The sequence below is a fragment of the Platichthys flesus genome, chromosome 14 (genome assembly GCF_949316205.1).
Source record: "Platichthys flesus chromosome 14, fPlaFle2.1, whole genome shotgun sequence".
Classification (NCBI taxonomy): domain Eukaryota; kingdom Metazoa; phylum Chordata; class Actinopteri; order Pleuronectiformes; family Pleuronectidae; genus Platichthys; species Platichthys flesus.
The window spans coordinates 5,159,291-5,185,827 of record NC_084958.1 but is presented as its reverse complement, the minus strand read 5'-3'; the positions used below and the strand labels follow the sequence as shown (position 1 = coordinate 5,185,827).

The following is a 26,537-nucleotide window of genomic DNA, read 5'->3' as shown; positions in this document are numbered from 1 at the left end:
AATTACTAATAATAATTCGGAAGTAGCTCCAGAGCATCAACACAGGACAAGGAAACGGTCCCCACAGGTTGGGAATGGACTCTAGGCTGAAAGACTGAAATAAACACACACGCTCAAAACGTTTATAAATCCTGTATATGATCGTGTCTTTAAAATAATAGATGAATCAATTTGTTCCAACAGGAGCTGCAGGAGGGCGGTAGAGGATATCAGCCAAGCTTTAACGTACTACCCCAGACCTTTAATTCTGTTCCTGGGGTGAGTAAACACATGTTCTCCCTTACACACACACCTACATGCACGCACACATAAAAATGACTTGGCCGAACACCAGCCCCACTGATGTCAGATTTCGTGAAGGATAACGTGTCAGATTTGGACCAAGTGTATTTCTCCTCCGCCCCACCAGCTCCATCTGGTAGCACTGAACTCGCCTCTGAAAGGGGATATGCGTGGCATCCGGGGGGCCGACTTCCAGTGCTACCAGCAGGCGCGCTCCGTGGGACTGACGGCCACGTACAGGGCCTTCCTGTCCTCACACCTCCAGGACCTGTCCACCATCGTGAGGAAGGCGGACCGCAATGACATGCCAGTGGTTAATCTCAGGGTAAGGACAAATTAAAACGTACCCCAGAATAATTGTCACGGTAGCTTTGTATTGAGGCCTGATTTGTTGTTTTAAACATCAAGTCGCTAATGACATCCAAAGCTGGGTTTCAGTTGTGATTTAATGAAATAAATAGTGTGTTTAATATATGTTTATATATTTATGCACATAAGTTTAACTTTATTTTTTTAAGTTATTTGATTTATTCACACTAACTCAACCTGATGGAAAACTATTAATTAAATGTGACCCTTTACATTGAAGTCAAGTAGGAAAGTTACATAGAAGTTTCAATAAAATATATAAAAGCAACAATTAGTTTTTAAATGTAAGCTTTATCTTTTTGGCCTGCAACACATTGTTGGTCTGTACAGATTCATTGTAATCACATGAATCACATTGTGCAAATGCATTCTTTTTTTTTTTTTATCAATTATTCAAACTTTTATTCATTTATCTATTTATCTTGCTTGCTTTTGAAGTTTATGTCAAACAGCAACAAGGCTGTCTTTGCTCTGTTGTTGAATGAATGAAAAGTGAGCAAAAGTATGCAAGTAAACTGAGGTAGGTGTGTGTGTGGGGGGGCTTTATCCAGGCTTTATCTGAGGAGAGACTCACAGTCTCAGACTTTGAAAACCCCTGCACCAAATAACATAACAAACAATATTTCCCTGTGGTGTATCACAGTTTTTTCAGTCATGTTTATTACATCATGTTTTTTAACTTCAAGAAATGAATCTTTATTTGGGGTGAATACATCTGTTTCTGTGTTTTCCTACATATTTAAAGTTATAATCCTGATAAATGATGTATTTACTGTTGACATCATCTTTTGAGTATTTTCCCTTTATTCTGCTCCTGTTTTCTCCTCAGGGTGAAGTGTTGTTCAGTAGTTGGATGTCCATCTTCTCTGGGAATGGAGGAACATTTAATCCATCCACTCCCATTTACTCCTTTGACGGACGCAACGTTATGACTGATTCAGCATGGTGAGTGGTTGTGTGTGCGAGTGTGTGTGAGTGTGTGCGTGTGTGTGTATATGTGTGTGTGACATGTGGGCAAGTAAGGGAAAGTATTTGTGTGCAGGGATCATCCAAACCGATCGTCTTTTCTATCAGACAGGTCATAAATCTCATGTTCACATGAGCAGCAGCTCTCACTGAAAAGAACATTTGTGCAATCAACAGGAGCTGAAGTATCTGTGAACATCTCCCAGCATGCATTTGGGCACAGATGATGGGGTAGATGAAGCACTTTAAAGACATTATTAGATAATGCTGCTTTACAATAAGCAATATTGTTCTCTTTCTCTGTACCAGTCACCTGCAAACCTGTGTGTCTCTCCTGTGCGTCTCCCTGTCTCTCTCTCTGGTCTCTCCCTTTTAAACCTGAGGACCAATCAGCTAACAGCTCACACCTGCACTGATTGGTCCTCTGGTTCAGATGGAGGTGTTCCCCCAGCCTTCTCCATACCCCGACACGCCCATCGCCAAATTCAGGCCAGGAGTCTTGGGTTCTAACTTTAGTTTGCATGTTCTCGCTCTGCCTGCGTTGGTCTACTCCAGGTGCTCTGCCAATCACCCAGTGCCAGCTGGATTAGGGTTCACGCTCTTAGTTTCAGGCCTTTGAAAACCTTAAATTTATACATGAGAGAATCATTTTCTGGGAGGAAAGTGGAAGTGAAAGCACATGCAGACACAGGGAGAGCGTGAAACTCTGCTCCCTGTGAGCCTAAACCTTTCTGAGTCCGTGGACGGTCGCACATGTATCTGACCTTTGCCTCCTAGTTCCCTTCCAATCAGTCCGTGCGAGGAGCAGAATAAACCATTGCTCCTCATGGCTAAGAACATCAGAGTTTGGTGAACTGCAGTCGTGTATGAGTGACCGTTGACCTGAAACACAGCACACAGTCTCTATTTATCTGTCTTTGTTTCTGATTCTCATATATTCCCCACTCTCTCACCCCCCCCCCCCCCCCCCCTCTTCCGACAGGCCAGAGAAGCTGGTGTGGCACGGCTCCAGCACCGTGGGCATCCGCCTGACCCACAACTACTGCGAGGCGTGGAGAACAGGCGACATGGCGGTGACGGGCCAGGCCGCGCTGCTGCAGACGGGCCGACTGCTGGGGCAACACACCCACTCCTGCTCCAACCCCTACGTCGTGCTGTGCATAGAGAACACATACGTGGGCAACACACATCTGAGGAGGACCTGAGTTAACAGAGGACACACACACACACAAACACACACGTTAACACATGAAGAATTACACATGCAGGCATGCTGATAGTAGAAAATGTGAACACTGTGCACATGAATGGGAAAAACACGCAGGCACATACACACATAATGATGATATAGACATGACTCTCGAGTACGGATGAAAAACACGATATTTCCCCAATTTGTTCTTTTCTTTTCTTAATTGTTGAATCACGCTCATATTGAAAATATAAAAAAATGAATAAATAAAATGAAATAGGGCACATTTACCACAACGCTTTGCTCGCTACACAAATAAACACAGTACCCAGGTAACATTGAAGGCTTGACCCATGATCGCAGTGTGGCGCCCCCTGCAGACCCGCCAACAGCTTTGTTTACACTCCTTTATCTATGATTGTTGTCGGTTTCGGGATATTTCAAATATTTTTCTCAAGTTTTCTGCTGCTTGTGAACTGAACTAGTCTCAACATTAACATCTGTGCTTTAGCGTTAGCATTAGAGTTGAAATCAATGTGTGAATTTCATTAATTTATACTGTAGCGGGACATAGTGTGAAAAATCTAGTAAAGTTCAGATCTTGAAGATGTTGTAACATGTATATATAAATATATATATATATATATATATATATATGTATTTGTGTTGTTGTTGACAAATGTTTTACTTTCTTACTCTGTAGAGGTAGATGTAGAAGGTTTTTCGCTCACTGTGCTTCGACTGAGACGTAGTTGCAGTCTCGTGCCTGTAAAGATGACGTAGGCCTGGTTTTCATGGAAGTGTTTGTTTTGCTGATCTGTGACTATGAAGTTTCTGTTCATACTAAACTTGAGGGGACATTTGTACTGACTGACTGGTGCTCGCAGAAAATAAAATGTCCTATTTTGTGTTTTTTAAGAGGTGCCTCCATGTGCTTTTTCAGACACACGTGTGTCCAGGGCATTAGCTGGAGGGTGCGTCCCTCAGCTTCTGTAGAAAAGAGCGCCTCATTGTGGCACCTCCTCAGAATATTTTCTGTTTAATCTTATCACACTGATTATTTAGTTTGTGGGAGGTGAAGGTGCAATACTGATGATCTTGTCTTGTTTTAGTGGATTTAACTTTTCCAACTTTTTTTTCCTACGTTTTTTCAAATAAATTAGAGTCATTAAGTCCATACAGACAATATTTGAATGTTGCGAAGATTAGCTACTGGGCCGACCAGACCAGTGAGGCTGTGGCAGTAAAACCTGTGCAGTAAAGAGAGTATGGATACGTTTTATTGCTTATGGATTCAATGCTTGATTTGAAGAAGGCAAATTGTGTTCCTACACTTAAATGGTACACTCTGAAACTTTAAATATCAGTCACACATCATTGGAATGTCCCCATAGACGTAATGTGTGATAATTTTTTTTTGGTGCTGCAGCCAAGTTTTCTTGGCATTTTGTCAGTCCCCTGTGCCACCAGGATGCCCCTTCACACTAAACATATTTCCATTGTAAATTAATTAATAAAAAACAACTTCACATTACCAATGCCAAAAAGAATAAAGCACAGTTTAACAAGAATCACTTTATTAAATGGATATGTACAGCACATTCCTGGATCAAAACATTAACTAATTTTATTTTAATATCTTTGTAGTTTCCAGAGGAAATAAAAAGAAGAAAAAATACAGATATAACAAGTGTGCTTCAATCTGAAAAACATTAAAAAATGTCCTCTTATTGCACCAGAGCATCTTAGACTTGAGTCCCAGGGTCGGTGTTAAGATAGACATCAGCCCTGACAACTCAAATTATACACAAAATGTATTAAACATCTGCAACCCTCAAAACGAGGACAAGGTCAAATAAGTGATGGTTTCAGCTGCCTCCTTCACTGAAACAATAATTTTTCAGATGACTTAGAAAAGACCCGACGATGTCTATAAAAGTGTATCCAAAAAAGCAGTAGCTAGAAAAAAAAAGAGATCATTAAAAGAGAGAAGTTTTATATTCACGCGTTACGTGAAACGAAAATAAAATTCAGATAAGCATCTCGGAGATTTTAGAATTTAATGGGAACAATGTTTATAGAGTGATACACAGGCAGTGATATATAACAGGAATATATCAGTACTGGTTACTGACAGGAGTTACATTGCTGTTTGGCTTCATTTACACAAATACAAAACATAAAATAACCTATTTGCAAGCTTACTTAATGCTTTCTCCTAATGTCAATAGTGACTTTTTCTGCCACACCCTTCTGAAGATTCAATAAAAAAGTATCAGATTGAAACAAATGTTTGACAGACAAACGATATTTCCTAATGCAACATCGGTCACACGTCAGGAGTCTTCATAGAAATCAATAGAATCCTATTTTTTGGCTCGAATTTTGGTATTTTCATTTAAAATGTCAAAAGTATGGTAAAACATTTTTGTGAACTTATCTGAGCGGAAGCGAGAAAATAGTCCAACAAATTCCACCTGTGTAAAATCAGCCAACAATCTCCAGACAAGATTGGTCTTGTATGTCTAGTTGCATTTCTTTTTCAAGATTAAAATCATTCTGTAAACTGCAACAATAAAAGTAAAGGACTTCACAGGGTCCAGCTCATAAAAACAAACTGCAAATTATAAAACTCTGGAGGTTCTACGCCTCACTGAGGACGCTGAGTGAGACTCTGCTAGTAATTAAATTGGTAACATTGAAAAACTTCATCAATGTCAGCCTGATTCACACAGCTGATCCAAACCTGGTGTATCTTTATACAAATGGCTGTAATGATTCATTAATGTGTGAGCACTATGTACAAGTGTAGCCGTGACAGACGGGTTATCTCTCTACTCGACACTCCCTAAACAAAACAAGGCCCAAACACAGTTCTCTGAACATACAAACATGCAAATATCCAACATTACTCAGAGAGCGATCGCTGCAGTGCAAATCTGAGGCTCGAGTACAAAGAGAGCGTCTGTCACCGCCACATGTCCCTGGTAACCAACATCCAAATTTGATCCAAGGGCGTTTCCGAAACATCCCGATGTGACCAGGCGCATGATAGATCTCAACAAATCAGCATTCAGATGATGATTCCCAGTGTGTGTGGCCACATGCCCGGTTCAGACCTGGTACTGGCGTCCGTTCCTGAGAGATCTGATCACAAGTGGACAGTGTTAAGTCTGTCTGGTCACACCTGGTATTAACATGTGACCACTTGCGCTCTGCTTTCACTTCCTGCTCAAGAAAATAAACCAGAGAGGAGTCGGGAGGGGCGGAAGGAATTCATAATTGAATTTGCGCAGCTATGAGGAAAGATTTGATCAATTTAACAAAAGGTTTGGTCCTTATTTGGTGGTCAGTGTTGATATTGTGGCAAAACAACAACTGCAGCGGGTCAGAGGACGTTAGCTGAGTGGGCGCAACTTTAATATGTGGCCCAGGACGCATTTGCTTTCACACAAAAGAATGTGGCCACGTCAGACGACCACCTACTCTGTTTTTTGTAATCGCATCTCTGGTCACATTTGGGTTCGGTCAGACCTGAACTCAGAGCTGAACACTTGTGATCAGCTCTTGGGATCCCTCAGGATGAATGTCAATACCAGGTGTGAACGGGGTCATGAGGTCCTCGACCCAGGAAGACAGCAGCGTGAGAACTCCCCTGTCCTTAAATCAACTGCAACGATTTGAAGGAGTTAGGATGGAGAGTGAAATGTGGGGAGGCTGTACAGGAAAGGCCACATTCAATCAAACTGCAGCTACGTCAAAACAGGAGCAAAGCTTTTTGTGGAAATATTGTGTATAGATCTAAGAGAATACATCTTTTAATTGCTAAATTATGATGTTGAGTCCTGTATTCGGATTCAACAGTTTTTTCCCTCTAAAATGCATATTTAATAAAAATGAGGCACCTTTAAGGCAGTGTTCACTAGGTCTTGGTCACTGTTACTGTTGACCAGTCTCACCAGGCTGGGTTAAATAACCGAAAACACAAGAGGAGTCTGATGAATCCATGACACAGTACTCATCAAACCTGATGACATTTTCAAACATGGCGACAGTCAGAGAATCTGTTTTCTGAAACATTGATGGATTTGGGGGTGAAAATTAATGGCGATGCTATTTATTCTCACATCAGCAGCTTTGGATGTTTACACGTTATGTAATGGTACTGTTGGCCTGTTTTGTTTACAACCAGTGCTTGTATTAGCTGTTTCATTGATGCCGCCATGTTGTCCTGATCCTAGCAGTTGCCTGAATAGGAGCTACAAAAATAGAAGCTGTAATAAATCAATTTTCCTTTAAATATATTTAAAGAGTTCCCCGTGTTCTGATTCAGATCCCCATTCATTAAAGACCAAAGTAAGGAAACTGAAGCTGCTTTTACATTAAAATGTTGAGTGAAAAGAAACTTTCTTTTTGAGATGCGGAGTCAGGCTCTGAAACAGCAACTTAAAAAAATCTACACAAAACCCAGCTCATCACTCTGAGACTTTAGCTGCCTCAAAATTGACAGCCAGCTTCCTGTGCTTCCTCTTGGAGGCGGAACCAGAGCCAGGGGTGTGACCTGTTGCTGGGTTGTTTTGCCTCGGGGGGGTGTGCGGGGATGCGGTCGTTGTGGAGAGACCATCAGCTAGACTGGTAGCGGACATAGTGGGGTTGCTGTTGGTGGCATGTTGGTGGGTGTGGTTGACCTGACCGCTCTGTGGTTCACTGTGAAATTGAAATTGGCCAGAGGGCTGGTTGGGGGGTTTGTGTGAGTGGTTCCTGGCCACGGTGTGTGCGGCGCTGTAAAACTCTCGGCTGTCCAGGTTCTTCTTGGTGGCCGAGACCCGCTTCTTGGTCACCTGTCAGGGTCAGAGGACAAAAGAAAAGTGGGTTACCAGGACGAGAGCACGGCTTTACTTGCAGAAGCAGAAAAACACTTCCACAACGATTCTACGTCCCAACGTGCGTTTGTGTTTACTTGTAATGGGATGAACTGGTTGTGGGAGCCGATGGGCACCGTTGCTGGTGCAGGCTGGGGCCGGGGGGGACCAGGGAAGGTTCCTGGGGCTCCATAAAACGGTTGATTCTGGTGGTGCGGGGGCAGTCCCATTCCCCACATAGGACCAGGGCCAGGGCCAAAACCCTGCGGGGGCAACAGTATACCACCTGAAGAAAAGAAGAAAAAAACATTAGAGAACAACATGTACATGAGATCATGTTAATGTTACTACTGTCTGTAGAGAGATGATGTAGACTGACCTTGCTGGTTAAAGACCCGGTTCATGGCTCCCATGGGTGGAGGTCGTATCTGACCCACTCCTGGATATAGAGCGGGTGGGAGTGGGAAGCCCGATCCCACTGAGTTCTGCAGACACACAAGACAGACGGTGAATCTTTGAATATCTAAATCTAAAGAACAACAATACCTGTGTTATGATGCATATTTACAGTCTGCCTGGTCAAATCATCAGTTTATGAATCTTGTCTTAGCCCCAAATGCTGCAAAGTTAATGTCCACAGTGATTTGTGTTACCGACCAAGACCACAATGAGCTTATATGAACTGCTTATTAAAATTAACAATTATCTTCCTGAATTTCGTTTCTCCCCCCTTTTAGATTAAAAATATATTTAAGGTTCATTTGACGATCATAAGATTTCTGATTTAATTATTTAACCACTGACAATTGCAAGCACACATTCTCTCATTCACATAAACACTAGTGTGTGTGTGTGTGTGTGTGTGTGTGTGTGTGTGTGTGTGTGTTGTACCAGTCTTTGGAGGGCAAAGAAGGCAGCTTTCTCCTTGGCATCATTTTCAGACTGGCACTGTGGACCGTGAACCATCAGTCCATTGGATAGTTTCACCTGACACACGACGTGACCCTGTGAAGACAGGATAGTTTTCGTTAAAATGCCCAGGGTATTGTGTCTAGATATAGAAAACATATATGTGCAGGTAATTCAGAAAATATTCTGACTCCTTCAGCCTTTGCACTCTTTGTGTTGTACATTTCATTTTAAACTTCCAATTATTCTACAATGATGAGAAACACCTGTGAACGGCCATCTACAGGTGTCTTAAAACATCTGGACTCATCACAAAGCAACTCCAGTGACATCTTGGCCATGCGCTTTGGGTTATTATTATTATGCTTAACGGTTAGATTCCCTGCACTGTGGGGCAAAAAGGGGTGAGCAGTGACAGCTGTTCGTCAGCAGACAGGTGATGGAGTCCAGAGGGTTCAGTTTTTGTCTTATAAGACCAGATACATTTTTGTTCTTCTTGCTAGGCTGCCATATACTCAAAGTAGCTTATGTCAAGTTACTCCACCATAAAGCCGGATACTCAAGTTTGGGCAAATCAAGAATCCTGATGTTTCCAAACTTCTCTTTCTCAAATATTCAGGCCACAGTGCTCAATGCACAGCGCTGCTGGGAAATCACAAAGCTTTAAAAATTGAGGTCTAGCGATGAAGAGAGCTACTTGGAGTCCATGATTTGGCTTTTGTCCTGACATGAAGTGGTGGAACCTTATACACAGAGCTAAGTGCGTTTCAAACTATGCCAAGTCAGTTTGCTTCAGAAGGACTCTAAATCTCTTAATCAAGGATACGAAACTGTGGTGGTCGAAGGGGTTGCAAACCTTACTGAAGCCATTGTGTGTATTGTGACAGACAAAATTTAAATGTGCTGTATTACCTGTCTGTTGCGCATAAAGCTGAAATCGGGTGGTACCATTCCTAGCCCCACACAGACACATGCCAGCTCTGACACTTTACTGGTAAACAAAGCATTGGAGAGGTTGGGGGAGGCGGCTGATACAGGAGAAGCTGTGTCACCATGGGGGGAATTCATCTTTGCAGCTTGAGGAAGAGAAACAGGGATGAAATGGAGTAAAAAACATGGAAGCCTACAAGCCTTGGTTTGTAAACATGTAAACTGGTCTGGTGTAGGAGATACCTAGTTTCTTGGATGATCGTCTTCTATTCTGCTGCTGGCCTCCAGAGGGGGGTGTTTGAGCAGTGTCCAGGAAAGGGGGGCCACCTGTGCCGGAATCAATCTTCAGCATCTCCTTCAGTACCATGGTTCCCTTCTACAGCAGCACAACACAAATTACAGTCAATTAGAAATAGTAAAGATTTGTTGAAAAACAAACATGGCTGCCACCAACCAAAATATCTTTGACAAGGGCACGGCGTGGCAAATTATTGGCTATAACTCTAGTAAACCAATGTCATCTCAAACCACCAGTGCCTCCATTACTCACCATGGCGAAGGACTGTGGAGACAGTGGGCCATCTGACTGGGTGGTGGGTGCTTGTGGAGGAGTTGGAGGAGGTGGGGTCTGCTGATTACCCGTAGAGATCTTTAGACTGGCAATGAGATCCTCAAACTCGGTCGAAGTCTAAGGGAGAAAAAAGACATCACAGTTTAATCAAAGTGTGTTTGTGTGTGTTTTCCCCTTACATCTCATTGAGGGACACAAGGTTGGGAATGTCCAGAGTGTGTGTGTGTGTGTACCTTATTGCCTGTGTTCTGTGAAGGGAGAAGGAAGTCAGGTTCCTCATTTTTCTTCAACAGCCTAATGCCACCAACTGGGGCCTGTAGAGAACAGACACAGACATTAAAGTTGCAGTTTGTAGGATTTAGTTGCATGTTGCAGCTGAATACCCGTCACCTCACCCTCCCAGACATGAAAGAGAACCTGTAGCAACACCAAATTTTCATAAACTCAAAAAGGTGTTTAGTTTTTCCAGTCTGGGCTACCAGAAAAATGGTGGCCTCATCAAACACAAACATCACTAGGAGCACTTGATATTCAAATTTCTGTCAATAGATCCCTTTCACTTACATCTTACACACTGGACATTTAAAGCAAAAGTGATTATCCAAAATCAGACCAATACACCTCACTGTCCACATACACGTCAGCGCTTGTGGGGATAACTGCTCCTGTGATGTCCAAGTGTGCGCAAGTCCGGACATTCGTACTCTACTTGAAACCAGGTCATTTAAACCACCTTATACGTCAAAACGTCCTCTGATAACGTCCTCCAAGGTGCGTTCATGGACCCTGGGGCACACCATCGTGTGGCCACATCCACTACTTCCGCTAGTGGACATTTAGGTTTAAAAAATAGGTGTAAATTACCTTGTTTTGCGTTGAATAGGAAAGTTGGGGCTTGGGACACTTGGATGACACCACACGAGCAGTATCGAGGCATATTTTGTCTGTTGTTTTCTTAGGTCTTAGGAAAAGGACACCTGGGCTAAAACACTGTTTACCCATGAAACTCCTAAAATGTTTGTGTACTCAAACACTTCACCCACCCCTCCATCAGTAAAGGGGTGATTAGATAATAAGTGAATGTACATTTTTCAGTGAACTATCCCTTTAGAGTCACATCAACATTTTCATGTTGTTTGTAGCATACAAAATATAATTATGAGAGTTGAAATGAGTGTGTGTGCGTGTGTACACTCACAGCATTGTTAGAGGTTGTGTGCATGTTCTTCCCCTGTTGGTTGTGTCCTTCCTAGAGTTGATTAAGACAATTAAATTTTTACTGAAACACACATAAAAAGGTCCAAAAGTAAAGGCCAGATGCTCCTCAGTCCTGATCACTCTGCGTCATGTCAAAGCTACCGGCTGCTGTCTTTTGCTAAGGCCTCCTCCATGTTCTGACATAGAGCTGAGCTGGCTCCATTCCTGAGAAGGTTAGGGCTCAGTATTGATGTCAACTCTCTGTGTGGTCTTGTTTGTGATCTGTGTTTCAGGCAATGCCCAGTGATGTCTTCCCCTAAACTTGTTTTATGCTGTTGTTAAAAAATAAACAAATAAAAATAATGTTTTAATCTTGAGGTCAATAATAATTAGTCTCAACGGATAGCTCAGCTCCACTGGCAACACCTGAGTTGCATGAAAGGTGCTATATTAGACTTATATTCAGATAAAACAACCACACACACTTACATTATTCTGCCAGTGGGCAGGAGGTTTATTCGGAGGGCCCATGCTCTGCATTGACTGCCACACATTTCCGTACTCGTCTTTATTCTGCTTTGAGATATGGAGAAAATTCATAATATGTGAGCATATTTCAAAAAAGTTACATTAACATATTGGTCAATTGAATACAGCTCATAAAAGTGAGACGATCTTGCACTTACTCTGCCCTGTTGTTTCTGGATGGGACCTTTAGAGGGGGAGTTTCTGTTGCCCTGGGAGGCTGCCTTTCCCCCACTGTGTTTGTTGTTATGCTACAGATGAACAGTTGAAAGGTGGAACAGAGAGAGGAGAAAGGAAAATGGAAAAAAGGATTGGATCAGTTACTCAAGACAAATAATTTCCAATTGCTTCATCAATGCAAACAGGAAAAAGAAACAATGTGGCTGCATTGTCCCCACTCACCTGTGTGGGTATAAAGGGTGACCTTGGGGAATGGTTGAGGCCAGTCATCTGCCTGTGTGAGTGGAAGTTAGCGCCACTTGCGGGCTGAGGTTTGACGATGGCGGTGAGTTTGTGGGAGGTCTGATCCACTCGGGCACCGTGGGAAAGATTGATGAGAGCGCAGGGTGGGAGGCGGTAACCACGAGGTGATGAACACCTGAGTAGAAAGACAAAAGCAAACAAATCTGGTCAGAAATCCGCCTGGTAGTGCCGGCGTGGGGGTTTCTTTTATTATGCAGACATGTGAAAAGTGTGACCACCTGATGTTAAGACCACCAGCAAACTCTTCATCAAACAGCACTTCATAGAGAACCTCTGCCTCACGCTCCGCTGAAAATATAAACAGACACAAAACAGTGAGAATGATATAATATGTATATTTTTCCCTTTTCTATGAAAATTGCTTAAAAGCGGTTTAAAGACATCAGTGGATAAAATAAATGATGAATGCGTGTGACCTCACCTCCTTGAATACCGACGACAGTTCCTCTGAGCCCCAGTGGGACACTGAAGCTCTCCCTGACGTTGACTACTCGGTCAAACAGGCGATACTCTGCGTCTGGGTCTGGAACTACACCCTGCTGCTGCTCCAACGGCTACACGCAGATACCGGCATTCATCAGTGTTAAATAACATGTACATTTAAAGTGTGTGTCATTTTCAATTTGTACTAATGCTCCTAAAACCACGGTCCTCATGCATATTGTGGAATTTTGAACTCACCCTGAAGAGTAGATGAGGTTTAACAGTCACGCGGACTTTCCTAGTGCTCTTCTTCACCTGAGAGAACAAGAGGAGAGGTTTGTGAAAGGGGATTATACATTATAAAGAGAACAAATAAGAGTACTGACATTATAAAGATGAAGAGACTTAATGAAAAAGTCAGATTTCATGTGTGAGTAAGAGTCACCTTAGATTTCTCAACTAAATCCTCGATCCTTTCCACAATGGCAGAGTCCAGCACCTGTAGATCACATGACGACCTGCCGATGGAGTTGACTGGGTGACTTTTCAACCATGAAGTGATTTCAGCAACTTTCTGGGCCCTGTGGAAAGTCCATCAATATCAGGGAAAATTGATAAATACACCACAAGTTCAATGAAGTCACAAGATAGAATCCCTTCAGGATGTGCACAGATTTTTTTTTTTTCTAATAGAGTATCAATAAGACAAAGTGATAATATGATCTCGATGTCATTTGAGTGAATTAGGTAAAACCTTATGTTGGAAAAGCTCTAATTCTAATCAAGGCTACAATCAACTGTCACGTTTGCTCTAAATCAGAAGTATATGGAAGGTCTCTTTGTGGGTCTTACCCATTCTGGTCTGCTGCAGGCCAGACGTCGTCTTCATAGAAAACATCATCATGACTGTTCCTGGACACCAGGTTGAATACCTCAGAAAATCTATAAAAATATTTAAAAAAGATAATTTTAAAATATTAAAATAAGGCAACATTTAAATGTATGTATTAAAACATATCTTTTCTGTTTTTTACCTGTCCACGTATTCAGCTAGCAGGTCCTCCACTGCAGCCGAGTAGAGCCACTCCTTTTCAGTTTTCTTGGTGTATCCAGGAACCTCCTCGTTCTTCTTGTTGAACTTCAGGTTCAAGCCAACGTTGGCTTTTTGTTCCCCACAAGGACTGGAGCAAGAGAAGAAGACGAATGGATTGGAGCACAGAAGACAAAGACGAAAATCTTGTTCGAGTGTGTTTATATAAATCATACAACACGTATAGATCGAAAACGTTAAATACACAGACAAACAAGTGATGTTTTCATGATATTTCTATATCTATACTCACTTCTTCTTAGAGCCTCTCCCAATGAAGATGCTTCCTGAGAAGCGGGACACGAGGTAGCCGGAGATGCCGAGATGAGACGCCAGAACATATCCAGGACTGTATTTCACACAGTATTTCTACAAAAAAAAAACAGACCGACTCAGATAGGTAAACATACATATACGAGGCACAAAAATACTCTAACATGACTAACAAATTCTCAGTTAAATGCCCTGACAAATGTGAACGGCATCTCTTACATGCTGATTCTGGATTAAAGGATCCAGCTGTGGCTCATGCGGCACGTTGAAGACCACACGGACGCGACCGTCTTTGATGACGTCACTGGAATCTTGCACCTGTTCAGCCACAAAAAAAAAGAGATGGGGATTCATGAGGACATATTTGATAAAAATATATCTTGTTTTTAAAATAAGACAAAAAAACTGCAACTAATTTTCTTTAAAATGTCAATCATCCATCATTTCTACAATGATGTGGTTGCTGGAGAAGTAAAGCAGATGACTTACCTCCCCCATGTTACCGTAGTACGGGTTCCCCACCATGAAGACCGTCGTTCCTTGAGGAAAGAGCTCATCCAAGCTTGTAAAACACGTCAGAGACGAGTAAAAGGCCTCGATGTCCTGAGGAGACGGAGGGAGAATCAGTTCACGAGCGAGTTAGTGACAAAGTTACACCGGTTATCAAAATAATGCAACTGTGTGTTTCTGTTTGATGGATTATGAGCATGAATGAATGTTGAAAACCTTTTTAGCTTCAAACTCACTCCCTAAATGGAGCTTAGCGGGTTTGACTACTTGTTTCCATAGGTTTTTGTTTGCGCCTTCCTTTATGTGCTGCATATGTATATGTGTACCTTGACCACGGTCTGGTAGGCGAAGGGGAGAATTTGTTTCGCCCACTGCTTCTCTAGTTCCACAACTCCATCGGATTTGGGGACATACTTCCTTCCTGTCAGCAACTGGCCGTACAAAACCACCGATGTCTCATTCACCATGATGCCTTTCCGTTTCAGGAAACTTGGGAAAGAAAATATCGTATTAAAAAGGAATGGTGAATAAAAGCAATAGGCAACAATTTGATGCTTAACTGTGATTTTAGGTAAGAACAGAGCAGTACAACATTGTTACAATGGCTTAAAGGGTATACTCCACAAATGAGAAGGGCAACAATGCGTTTTCAAATCAATACACTGTTATGGAAACGGTTATATTTTATCGAGTAATTGACAAAAATGTTTTGCTGTTCTTTGTGTCTTACTATTCAGTGATTCCCTGAACATCTTTCACCCAATCCTTCTGGTCCTTGTCCGACATACGGATGACTCTGGTGGGAGGGGGAGTGGAGGAGCCGTCATACAGTCTCTGTACACTTAGATGTTCCTCCAGACAGAACCTGCAAAACAGGCAAAAGATTTGCCTCAAATATTGGGATTCACACAAATACAGAGACAAACTCCGAGCTTCCAAACAATGGTCCAACTGAGATACTTGTATACATTTCAACGTTGGTGAGGTTGTTACATCGTCTGATGAATTTGTAACTTTGGGGCCACCCAGTGGTTCACAAAAGACACCCTAGCAGCCAACATTACATTGTACTGCAGCATTAACATGGTCCCAATTCAAGCGTTTTCTCTCAGCAACATAACGGTTTGTTTTGAGTCGTTTATGTTTGATAAATCATTTCAATCACAAAAGGCAGCACATAAACGGCTTCTACGTGTTTGTAGATTAATTCCAAAACAAACAAAACAGACAGGATTACAAAGAGACACTACAGCTGCAACCAATGTCAGAGTGATTTTTCACACAGATTTAACTTCACTGTTGGTGAAGACACAGTTTGCTGTACTGGTTCTTACTTAGTGTCTCCATCTGTCACTGCAATGATGCGCGCTTCTTCTAGATGGGGCCAGTTTACGAACACAGACTTCCCCAGTACTTGTGCAGCAGCATCGTCACATATCTAGAGTCGCAGAGGAAAAAACAAAGAGAGCAGAAGAGGGAAACAGTAAGTGTGAGTAAAAGGCAGGAATAGAAACCCAATAAGTTCAAAATAAAACAGCAGAAAAAAAAGAGACAAAATTTACAGAGAGTAAGACCAGGGCAAACCAGCTTTTATTGTTAAGGTCTGCAGTTGCGTTCAAACTCAAAGCGCCTTTTAAGTTCTTTATTGTTACTTGAGTTTTAACGATTTAGACCTCAGAAAATTTGTAATAGGGAATATTTTGAATAATTGATTTAGTTTATAAATTATCCTACTATTTTTAGCAGGATAAGAGTTCTTGTTTTTAAGAGCAACATGAATAAATAAAAAAAACTTTACCGTCTCTCCTTCCTCACTGGGAAGAATCTGGAGTATCATGTTCTCCCCTCTGCTACTCTGCTGGAACACGACCACACCGCTCTTCTTCTTAAAGAACTGAAGACAGTGAGAGAGCCGACGAATGAGTGAGAGGGGTAAACAAGACAGAAGAGATTGTCATACTTCCAATATACACAATAGTGACATACACAAAAGAAGTTCTGAGACACAAATATGTAGTTTTAGTATTAATTATTAGGGTGTAGTTTGCATACAAAAGGTTTAGGGCCAGTGGGCCATTCAAGGCAAGTATATTGCACACGCACACACGCTTGCACGTACTCACACCTTACCTTGTGTTTGATGTGTTGCAGAGTGGGGAAGCCACAGAAGTACAGAGACGAGCGATCCAGTCGCCTGTGGACATGGTCCAAACTCACATGCCAGGCGTCCATGGGGATGTTCTCGACTCTATATCAGACAAATACAACCCAATAAAACTGCATTGAACGACAGCCTGTGGGTAAATTGATAGGTATCTGACAGCATAGACATAAAGGTATGTTATGACCAGCAGTAATTAATAGGAAATCGGAATTACATTGTGCATGTTCATTCTAATCTTATAATTCATAATACAGTGAACAGGCAAGAAATTACTACATGTCACACTCACAAATCAGGATTGTGTAGGGTGAGTGTGGGTCAGTGAGTGCTTATCTACCTGGAGTGGCAGTGGGGGATATCAGGGAACAACTCAGGAAGGGAGGAGGTGTATGGGACGTCTATCTCTTTGTCATACGAGTAGACCGCGCACTCCGTGTGGCAGTTCCTGGCTTTCTCCGCTTTAGTCATATTGTCATTGCAGGGCTCCATAGCTGCTAGTAAACACCTCTGTTGAATAAATAAACACACACACACACATGTGGTTAATACTATTAACAAAGGTTTTTCTTTTTGATAACTGCGGCATTATTTTCCTCCAGTGTTTGCCTGCAAGCGTTTACCTCATCTATGAAGGGGATGAGCACCACAGCCTCCCACTCCTGCTGCTTGCCATTGAGGTCCGTTTTAAAGTCAAGTGGGTAGTACTCAATAATGGGCGAAAATTCACTGCTCATCAGGTGCTGGAATAATGAAATGAACATATTAACATATTTCACTTTCATATTCTCCCAAAATAATCTTGTTATGTGGTTAATATTCAAACTGGTTTCCCACATGGAGACAAAACAGGTAATGTGTTAAAGAAATATGATGGTGACATTTGCATCCACATACTAATGTATGAGAACATGTAGATAAGTGTGTGTGTGTGTGTTACCCTGTAAGACGCAGGGAGCAGCTCCATACTGGCAGCAGGCAGGACAGCCAAAAGCTGCTGGAAGGGCATGAAGGGTTTCCCTATATCAAAGGTCAGTTTTAACCCAGATATATTCCTGATGTCAGACAAGAAGGGGGCGTAGTGGTGGGGGTAGTACCTAGAGAGACACATACGCATTATAACACATATTTTTAAATAGAACAAAATAGACTTCCACTATAACTGGGGATTTGTGTGTAGTGATATATGAAATCTTCATGTGAAGCTACATTTGAGAAATTATTCTGTACTCTTATTTCTAAGGAGACTTTATAAAACGATCTTGACTTTTTCAGGCCACTGGAACTAAAAGAAAAGTGCAGAGAGTGACATATAACAGAGAAGTACTTACCAGCTCCAGGACTGAACCCCGTGGTAATAGTAGTGGAGAATCCACTGGATGCCTTCAACATAACACTTAGCCTGATCAGCAAGAAACTCACTGCAAATGGAGAATGAGGAGATACTTAAGGAAACAAGCAAATTACAAATTAACATATCATCAACTTCTGAAAATCCCCTCAAAATATTCACCGATCAAGTGTGGGTTTGAAACTATTTACTTATTAATGTTAGATTTTACACTGACACATAGATACACTATTGTTTTTAATATGAAATTACTTTAGTTAAGTTGTGACATACCCCACACTGCAAAATCGGCAGAGTCTACACAATTTGGCAGCACATTAATTGTCAAAAAATGTCCATCACTCCTTTGACTTGCCCCTCCCACTGCATAAGTATGCTGCCAGCTGCTTAAGCCTCCACCACCCCAGCATCCACCTGTAAGCTTCGATGGAGGGTAATAAATATTTGCTCATCAGTCCGATTAAATCTATGGAATCAATCATATCTAGAGGAGTGATGAAGTTGGAGTCTTTATGCCAAACACAAACATGTTCTGCTGATGCAATTAACATTTGATATGCGACTTGTCTGATTGAACTACATGTCGTCTAAAAAGCGGTGTGCCAGGTGACCCTTAAAAAATTCTATGCATGTTTTTGGAACATTGAAGTTTTATTTTAATGTTCACTTGAATTTCTTGTGTCTCCTCACTTGTCCACAAGGCCCAGATACAATCAACTTGTATGATATCGTGTTAGTGGATTGTGTGTTTGCTTATAACAACAACTCACTCAGAAACCACATCCACGCCCATCTTTGTCATGTAGTAGGTGCGTTTGTATTGTCTGAATTCGGTTTCAAACATATCCTCCTCATCGTCATCTTCTGCCGTCTTTCCCTTTCGTTCTCTAGCCGCTTCTTCTGATGAGGTCAGAGGTGCCAGACTGACAGAAGAATCCTACTCACACACACAAGATAGGATTTATTAATCAAATGGAACACTAAAAACAGGACAAAACTGAATGAATGTTGACTTTATTTTTAAATCACTGCATGTCTCTACCTGTCTCTTTTTTGTGTTTTTGGATGCAGCTTCCTTCTCTGCTGCAAGTCCAGCTGCCTCGTTCAGATACTTGTTGCCAACTTTACTCTCAAACCACTTCAGGTCCACAAACACATCGCTAAAATGTTCCCGGTCGAACTGAGGGGGAAGCAGGAGACAGGAAGAAGAAAGATACAGTTCCAAACCATTACTATTTGGAATGGGGCTTGTGATTAAAGGCTACACAAGCCTGACATTACATTAATTTACATTACAGCTGCCTATGCTGTACAATGTTAATGGTTATTTCACATGCACAAGATCATAAAAAAAATGACAGCACCAATGACTTCAGAGAATAAACATCCACTCATATCAGCATCACTGACATTATTAAAGACTTTCCAGTCAGATTTAGAGCGTGGTCTTACCTCAGCCAACTTTTCCAGGTATTTCTCAAAGGTTCTGAGGTTTAGATGACCGTTCTCATTCAGATAACCTGGGCCAGAAAAAAAGTTATTTTTATGGATACGATGTACCCTTTAATAGTGAAAAATATAATATATAAATCTGTTACAAGGGTTCACATGTACAAACTATTTTTAGTAGTTCCTCCACAACAAAAACTACTTGAGACCAAACACACTTTGAACTAACATAACAAGACCTCGAGAAACTCTTGCACATGTTTCATATTTTCATGCAACGTTTTAACTTTAATTTAAAAGAGTATTGTATCATAACAATTGTGGGTGTGCGTGTCTCACCTCCTAAGCTTGGAAGTACACTGATGTAGGTCTTGTACAACAAAGGCAAAGCATCATGGTTAATGTGCAGATTAGGGAGGTGAGGGATGAAATCATTTCCCACAAGGAAGCCCATTAGAATCCAGTCGTCTATTATTCGCTCCAAGTCATAATCAGAACCAAGATGATTCTGAAAAAGAAAAGAAAAAAAATATATATCTAAATCAGAAACAGCCTACATACACATAATAAAATGGAAAAAATTAAAACAACAAAATCGTGTGCCTGTTTGTATGCGTGTGTCTCACCCTGAGCCCAGAGAATTCATAGTCGATGTACTCCCTCATCAGAGACAAATGAAGTAAGTGAAAAGTTGTCTCCTCTGGAGCAGTTATCCTAATGAGACAAAAAGAAGAGATCAGGGTAAAGAAATGATAGAGCTGTGTTTGACAGAAACAGACTTACTCATAATAGGGTTGGGAAATGAGAGAGAGAGAAAAGCATATGGCACCTTTTCTGGTTTTTCTTTCCTCCGAAGCGGACCTCTTCTCTCAGCAGGGAGAAGTTTGGCTCATGGCTGGTTAAACCCAACATTATCTACAACACAGAGTGAAGGGACAGTGTGAGCAGGATTTGAGCCGTTACAAACGCATAAATGTGAGTCTAAACCACAGGCACACAAACATTACCAGGTCAGCATCCAGGCCGTATAGGCAATGTCGGGTGTTGGGGTCGTGATCCGGCCTTGTGTTCTCAGAGCGAATGAACTCCATGATCTTGTGTTCTCCTTCCCCTGGGGTCTGTTAAAAAACACACTTAGTACAAGCACTACTGACTGCAGCAGTAACACAATTCCAGTAACTAAGAAATGACAAGAAGAGCAAGGTGTCAAGTTCACTCACCTGATGGCCAGACAGGAACACTCTGACATTCTGCCACATCTTGTCAGTGGATATTTTGTTGTGGACAAAGTATTTGAGCTGCTCCTGAAGTCTTGCCATGAAGTCAGTGCCTGGAGGAAGGATGTGTTTAAAGGACTCATTGTTATCTTAGTCAGAACAAATTTACATATCTTCTTCACTCTAATTCTATAACTGTGTTGCACACTCACACCTCATAATCTATTAAGTATCTGTGGCTACAGATTGCCTGCACATCTTAACTGTTGGTTTCAGTTCATGAAACTCTGATGAGTTTGGTTTGGTTCATTTAGGCAATCGGTGTCGACTAAACAGACCAGAATGAGCAACGACTTCTGTCGCCATTTGTTCAGGTATAGAGCAATAGTTGAATATTTAAGTTTTCTTTTTTGTCAAAAGTTGAAAAAGGTTTTGTGTGGAGAAATATAGTGGCGTGGATTACTACTGTGTTAAAATGAACTACAAAAATAGAAGGAGCAAGACAGAAGCACGGCTAGGATTGACTAATGTGTTATTTTACACCATAAATGGGTGAGAATTCATGCAATGCAGTGCCAAGATAATGCGCTGCACAACATTTTTTAGGGAACACACCAAGTCAGTTTAACTGCAGGGAAATCAATCTGTCCCTATAGAAAGCAAAAGTGATTATGAATCAATTTCACCTGCTTTGGTGCAAAAGAAAATGACAACAACTGACTGATTCGTCCCTAGTTTTGTGTTCTGCTAGTGTCCTTATCACTGCTGGTAGCATGAGGCGGTACCTGCCACTAATCAGGTTGCACAGGTAGTTCAGCTCTTCCAGGATTGCATATTCATATGTGCGGTCGCAAGAAGGTTTGCTTTGTCTCCCTGCTTAGACTCAGGAGCATGGAGGAGATACCAGCTGTTACATGAGGGGAACTAGACAAGGCCGGAGAAAGGCTTCAAGCCATCTGCTCCTTCCTGAGGAACAGGAGGAGCCCTACAAAATGACCTCCAGCAGAATACTGGTGTGCATGCTTCTGACCATCTGTCAGAAACAGACTACATGAGTGTGGCATGAGGGCCTGACTTCCTCTACTGGGACCTGTGCTCAGAGCCCAGCACTGTGCAGTGATTGACAGGCATGAAAGAACCTGGAGACGCCGTGGTGAATGTTATGCTGCCTGTAACATCCTCTAGCATGACCGGTCAGTGATGGTCTGGGGAAGCAAACGGTACCCTGACTGCTGAAGTACCGGGATGAAATCCTCAGAGCGATTGTCAGACCATGCACCAATTATATTTTTTAGAATTTAATAATATTAATTTGACTTAAATAGAATGTTATAATTAACAAATGAACTGATATTAACAAATATATGTTCAAATTGTGTGAGGTCATGTTGTGTAAAGCTTGAGTACATCCCTACCTGGAGTGATACAGTTGGAATCGAAGCGAGCTTCTGTAGGAAGGACCTCTCCCTTATCCAGGGCTTTTTTTATCTTGTCCTCTGCTTCTTTGGCTGACCTAAGCAAACATACAGACACCCACCCCCCAAAAGTCAAACTCACGGGCTTTGGCTGTTACCTGCCTTCAGTCCAGTCTCCACCGACTGAGCACAAATCAGTTTGCCTGTTTTTGGGCTCGCTCATACAGACACAGATTTAATGTTCTCAAGCAGATCATTATTTTTAAATTAAAAATCATCCTGACAGTTTAAAAAAATATATTTGTAATCAGAGTTGCCATCGTAATTAATCCTGATATGATAACTAAATTAGAATACAGCATTATCTTCAGTGGGGATTCAACATCACAGAGCAACCATAAACCCACTTCTTAATTTGATCACTCAGCTACTCCAACAACCTTGCAATTAACAAACAATCATTATCAAGTCTCTTCGAAACTGAGAGGTGCACGATTTTAAAGACAAAAGAGCTATAAACTATTCCATAACAATAATATAATGGCATTTAGCTAAACATCTGATTAAATTCCAGTCTGTTTCAATTTGTTTCTTTCAATCTACATCCATGTCTACCTGAATCTCCTTCCCCTCTGCTGGTTCATCTTTGCTCTCGGCGCCACACCATCCACAGCCATGAAGAAGACCTTGCGGGGCTTAATGATCCTGAAGAGCACCTCCAGGTAATGGAAGATGTCTGCAAAAATCTTTTCCTCTGAGATGCGAAAGTGGACATCTTCGTCGTTCGGGTGGGAACACTGGTGGATGATCCCATTCATGTCCAGATAGAGATTGTCAAACTCTGGGATCTGAGGAGAGTAAGAACCAAAATATTTTATATAATGACTATTATCAATAAATGGTTGAATACATTTAGCATTATTTTCCGCCTTGATAAATGTACTGCTCTTCCTTGACGGTCTGTAATGCATCCCTCAATAAATATTTAATTGTGATAAGTGATATTTTTTATTGCGTGTAAGCATTGCGAGACTGGATTTATTTCATATCACAAACATTGGGCACCATATGTGAAAGGTCAGGCAGCTGTGGCTCAGGAGCTACAGTGGGTCGTCTTCTAACTACAGTGGGTCGTCTTCTAACCAGGTCAGTGGTTCCATTCCCGTCTTCCCTATTCCACCTGCCCAAGTGTCCTAGGGCAAGACACTGAACCCCAAATTCCCTGATGGCTGTGCCGGCAGTGTATGGGTAATGTATGATAGAGAAAGCGCTGCACATAGATGCAATGGATGTGTGAAACAGCCAAAATAAAAATAATGGTGCTCTATAAATACAGACCATTGGCCATTGTATTCTAGCAGAATCCTCCTGCCTGACACAAATTAGCTTAAAACTTTCCCCAGTAACACTGACAACAATGTTGTTGAGTAGCAGTGGGATTCATTTCCAGTCTGTGAGCTTGAATCGATAAAGTCGATAAAGTGGCGAGCTAAGAACACATTTGCGATACCCAGTTGTGTTCCATGTAAAGGTTGTTGGTAAACGTCTCTCACACAGTCTTACAGACACTGATAGCTTGCTGACTTATGCAATGAGTGGGACACTGAGTCACGTCCAGCTGATGAAAGTGCTGCTCCAGCACTGAAACACTATCTCCCTCCCTACACAGGGAAACAGGACACTGAAGTTCACTCCGGTGAAACTGAAGAATAAAATAAAAACATAATAATGTGTGGTGAACTAGAAATAGCCCCCCTCGGTGTTGACTACAGGCTTAATAGCAACAACTATGAAAACACAAACATTTAGAAATTAACAGACATCGCAGAACACGATGGTTGGAACCTTGCTGGGAACCATTAGCCTGTCTTCCCTGTAACAGCGTTAGGTGAAGTTAGGCTGACTGTGTGGAGTTTATTATTGGTCAGACTGTTCTCGCCCAACAAAGACCTTCATGTTATATTCAGTCTGACCTGTTTACGGTCAAAATGTTTACACGTAGGAGACCAACCAGTAAACTAACTGGCAAGCGTCTGGTAAACAACGCGTTTTTCTTTTGATTATTGTGAATGAATAATGTAGTCGAAAGTATTTGGCCACAGTAGAGCTGAGCTGTGACGGGGCAACAACATCGGTAAACTACGTGAAATAAAACTTCCCCGGCCCTCTGCACTTAGCTCGGTGGTAGCCAGCAGCTAGCTCGGGCTAACGCTGCAGCTAGTTGACAAGCTAACGATATTCAAAAGCTGCGTTCCTACCTGATGTTCCTTTACAACTTCACTGAGACATGGATAGCGCTCGGAAATCCATCGGTAAAATTTCGGGACCCCCATCTTGACCTCTTCGAACCGGGCGTACAGACGTTCAGCTATGTGGGTAAAATACAGCCGTGGTTTGCTACTTGTTCTCACTGGAGTCAGGTTTTGTTTCCAACGGCGGCTAACTAGCTAGTTGTCCGTGGTCCGTCTACTAAAACATTCCGCCGCCAGCCGTGAAACATACGTTCCAATTTTTTTTGACCATCACAATCGGTTCCCTTAAAAAACAAACAATTAATAAATAAAATAAACAAGATATTCAGCCAAATATGTTACATAATTCGCTACAATGATTTCACTTTTGAGTACATTTACAGTACCATCATTTTGATTCGAAAAATCTTGATTATACATAAAAAAGGAGACACACCTTCACTCCTATTTTAATTTCCTTCGTCAGAAATAATTTTGGCAATATTTGATTAGGTTCAAACTAACACGTTTTTCATATCCCGTAATTTTGGACAGATTCCACCTTTTTTTCAGTTTTTTTATTGTTAAAAATATAATGTCTAGATTCAACAATTGGGTTGTTAGCTATATTATCACCCATCCCAATCTGGAGTGTTTAACGTCGCTGCTGACAGTGATTTACATACTGCTGTGCTGTCATATTTAATTGAGAAACAGTCAATATTAATGTTATTAGTAACAGTTGTGTTTTTCCTACTATGAACCCCAAATAGCTGCATTAACCTATCTTATGCTCTTATACAAACATGGGTGATATTAACATTATGTCAGCGCAGTTCTGCCCAACTCCAACTTTTGGACGCATTATAAGACCTTATAACACATCTTGTTCATACTTGTCCATGCTCCAACCTGAGCAGAGGTCAGACTCATGATTCATTCACACTGTTACTTCCTCCCGTGTTACCTGAAAAGTTATCTTCCCAGATCTTGGCATGTGTTTAAACACTGATCGTCTGTTATTTCCCTCATTCTCTTATTTGCAATGCAGGGTCAGATAATGGGCCTTGTTTACATTGCACTCATGGAGATGTCACAGCAAGAAATAATCATCATCTAATAATGGCTGAGTTCCATTAAGCTGTTTGATTCCTGACAGTAGTAAATCAGGTTTTACTACTGTAAAACCTGTTTTACTACTGTAATACAGGTCAAATATATGCTGTGAATAAAGCCTACTTCTACCTTTATAATGAAGAGATCATTAATGAAGAGTTTGCTGATCTAATTAGACAATTGAATGAAAAAAAGGCCTGCAGTGGTTTTTATACATATAGCACATATCATGAATTTATTGCTTATGTAACGGTGTAAATATGTTGTTTGTTAAATCCTCTTCAATGTGGGACAGCATTCACTGTTTTTATGTATTTCTTTTATTTTGCCGTGTCTTTTATTTTGAAAACCTATCGCGGGAGCTTCTGGGGGATTAAGTCTGGCGCACTTTGTTTTTACCTCAGAAGCAGGTGCTCGCGCTATCGATGACTGTGGTTGTTTGTACCATATATGTTGCAGGTTGCAGAATAAAGTTACACTGCTTCCATTAAACCTGACTCCAGTGAATTACATAGAAATAGCAGTAGAGCAAAACAGAGACCGTCACATTGGTGCCGTGACCCGTCGATTCTCCTGCTGGATGGTGGATTCTTCAGCGCCGATCTGGGGATTGTTCTGCTTCTGCTGATCTTCTCTGTGTGACCAGGTGGACATGTAACTCGATTTGTGTTAAGCTGAATGCACATATATTAAGTTTTTTTTCTTTTCGCCACTCGTCTGTGTTTAACATTTTACATTTTGAGTGTTTCATTTTTATTTCTGATACTGTATATTTTTTTGTTTAATGATGAGTGCTTGTGGGGAAGATATTAGCACACCCCATAGCTTTGGCAGGGGAAGGGGTAGAGGATTATTGAGTTCTCCAAAGTTCTTGCAGTTTGAAACTCCTGTTCGGGGGCATGATAATGTAATTACACATGAATCTCAAAACGCCAGTTCGACTATTAGTAGCCCTGATGCTCTGGCCACTGAAATTGTCAGTCAGATGGGAGATGTGATCCAGCAGGTTAGCCAG

The 26,537-nt window shown here is 41.5% G+C and overlaps 2 protein-coding genes across 3 annotated transcripts in view; one reads left to right on the top strand and one right to left on the bottom strand.

The window, feature by feature from the left end:
• col15a1b (collagen, type XV, alpha 1b) overlaps positions 1-4,114 on the top strand; it is a 49,580-nt gene extending 45,466 nt beyond the window's left edge. The window contains exons 40-43 of the mRNA XM_062405356.1: positions 184-258; positions 410-607; positions 1,481-1,596; positions 2,600-4,114. Of these exons, the coding sequence (XP_062261340.1) occupies positions 184-258; positions 410-607; positions 1,481-1,596; positions 2,600-2,822 (612 nt within the window). The 3' untranslated portion in view covers positions 2,823-4,114. The remainder of the gene's footprint in view (positions 1-183; positions 259-409; positions 608-1,480; positions 1,597-2,599) is intronic.
• A 255-nt stretch (positions 4,115-4,369) lies between these two features.
• xrn1 (5'-3' exoribonuclease 1) lies at positions 4,370-24,627 on the bottom strand. Of its 2 annotated transcripts, none has more exons than XM_062404135.1 (41): positions 24,434-24,627; positions 22,791-23,023; positions 22,176-22,273; positions 20,764-20,873; positions 20,551-20,661; positions 20,373-20,458; positions 20,170-20,257; positions 19,883-20,051; positions 19,547-19,614; positions 19,137-19,274; positions 18,865-19,031; positions 18,075-18,164; positions 17,684-17,840; positions 17,367-17,486; positions 17,084-17,253; positions 16,713-16,830; positions 16,381-16,476; positions 15,917-16,020; positions 15,313-15,447; positions 14,909-15,071; positions 14,562-14,675; positions 14,292-14,390; positions 14,053-14,168; positions 13,744-13,890; positions 13,562-13,651; positions 13,155-13,290; positions 12,968-13,024; positions 12,708-12,840; positions 12,505-12,574; positions 12,206-12,401; positions 11,965-12,054; positions 11,768-11,854; positions 11,280-11,330; positions 10,315-10,395; positions 10,061-10,198; positions 9,754-9,886; positions 9,493-9,656; positions 8,563-8,676; positions 8,051-8,156; positions 7,770-7,957; positions 4,370-7,650 (listed from the first exon to the last, which is right to left on the bottom strand). In XM_062404135.1, the coding sequence occupies exons 1-41, from the start codon at positions 24,506-24,508 to the stop codon at positions 7,285-7,287; spliced, it is 5,172 nt and encodes a 1,723-aa protein (XP_062260119.1). In that variant the 5' UTR covers positions 24,509-24,627; the 3' UTR covers positions 4,370-7,284. The 2 variants fall into 2 exon arrangements, with proteins under 2 accessions (XP_062260119.1, XP_062260120.1); XM_062404136.1 differs by having other exon boundaries at positions 11,768-11,851.
• Positions 24,628-26,537: the final 1,910 nt, after the last annotated feature.

Bases quoted from the DNA above. Each gene is read 5' to 3' on its own strand.
- xrn1 (XM_062404135.1), bottom strand. From the start codon at position 24,508: ATGGGGGTCCCGAAATTTTACCGATGGATTTCCGAGCGCTATCCATGT. The intron at 14,169-14,291 runs GTAAGAGATGCC...TTTTTTTTGTAG, and splicing joins CTTTAATCCAGAATCAGCAT to AAATACTGTGTGAAATACAG. The intron at 13,291-13,561 runs GTAAGACCCACA...GACTTTCCACAG, and splicing joins CCTGCAGCAGACCAGAATGG to GGCCCAGAAAGTTGCTGAAA.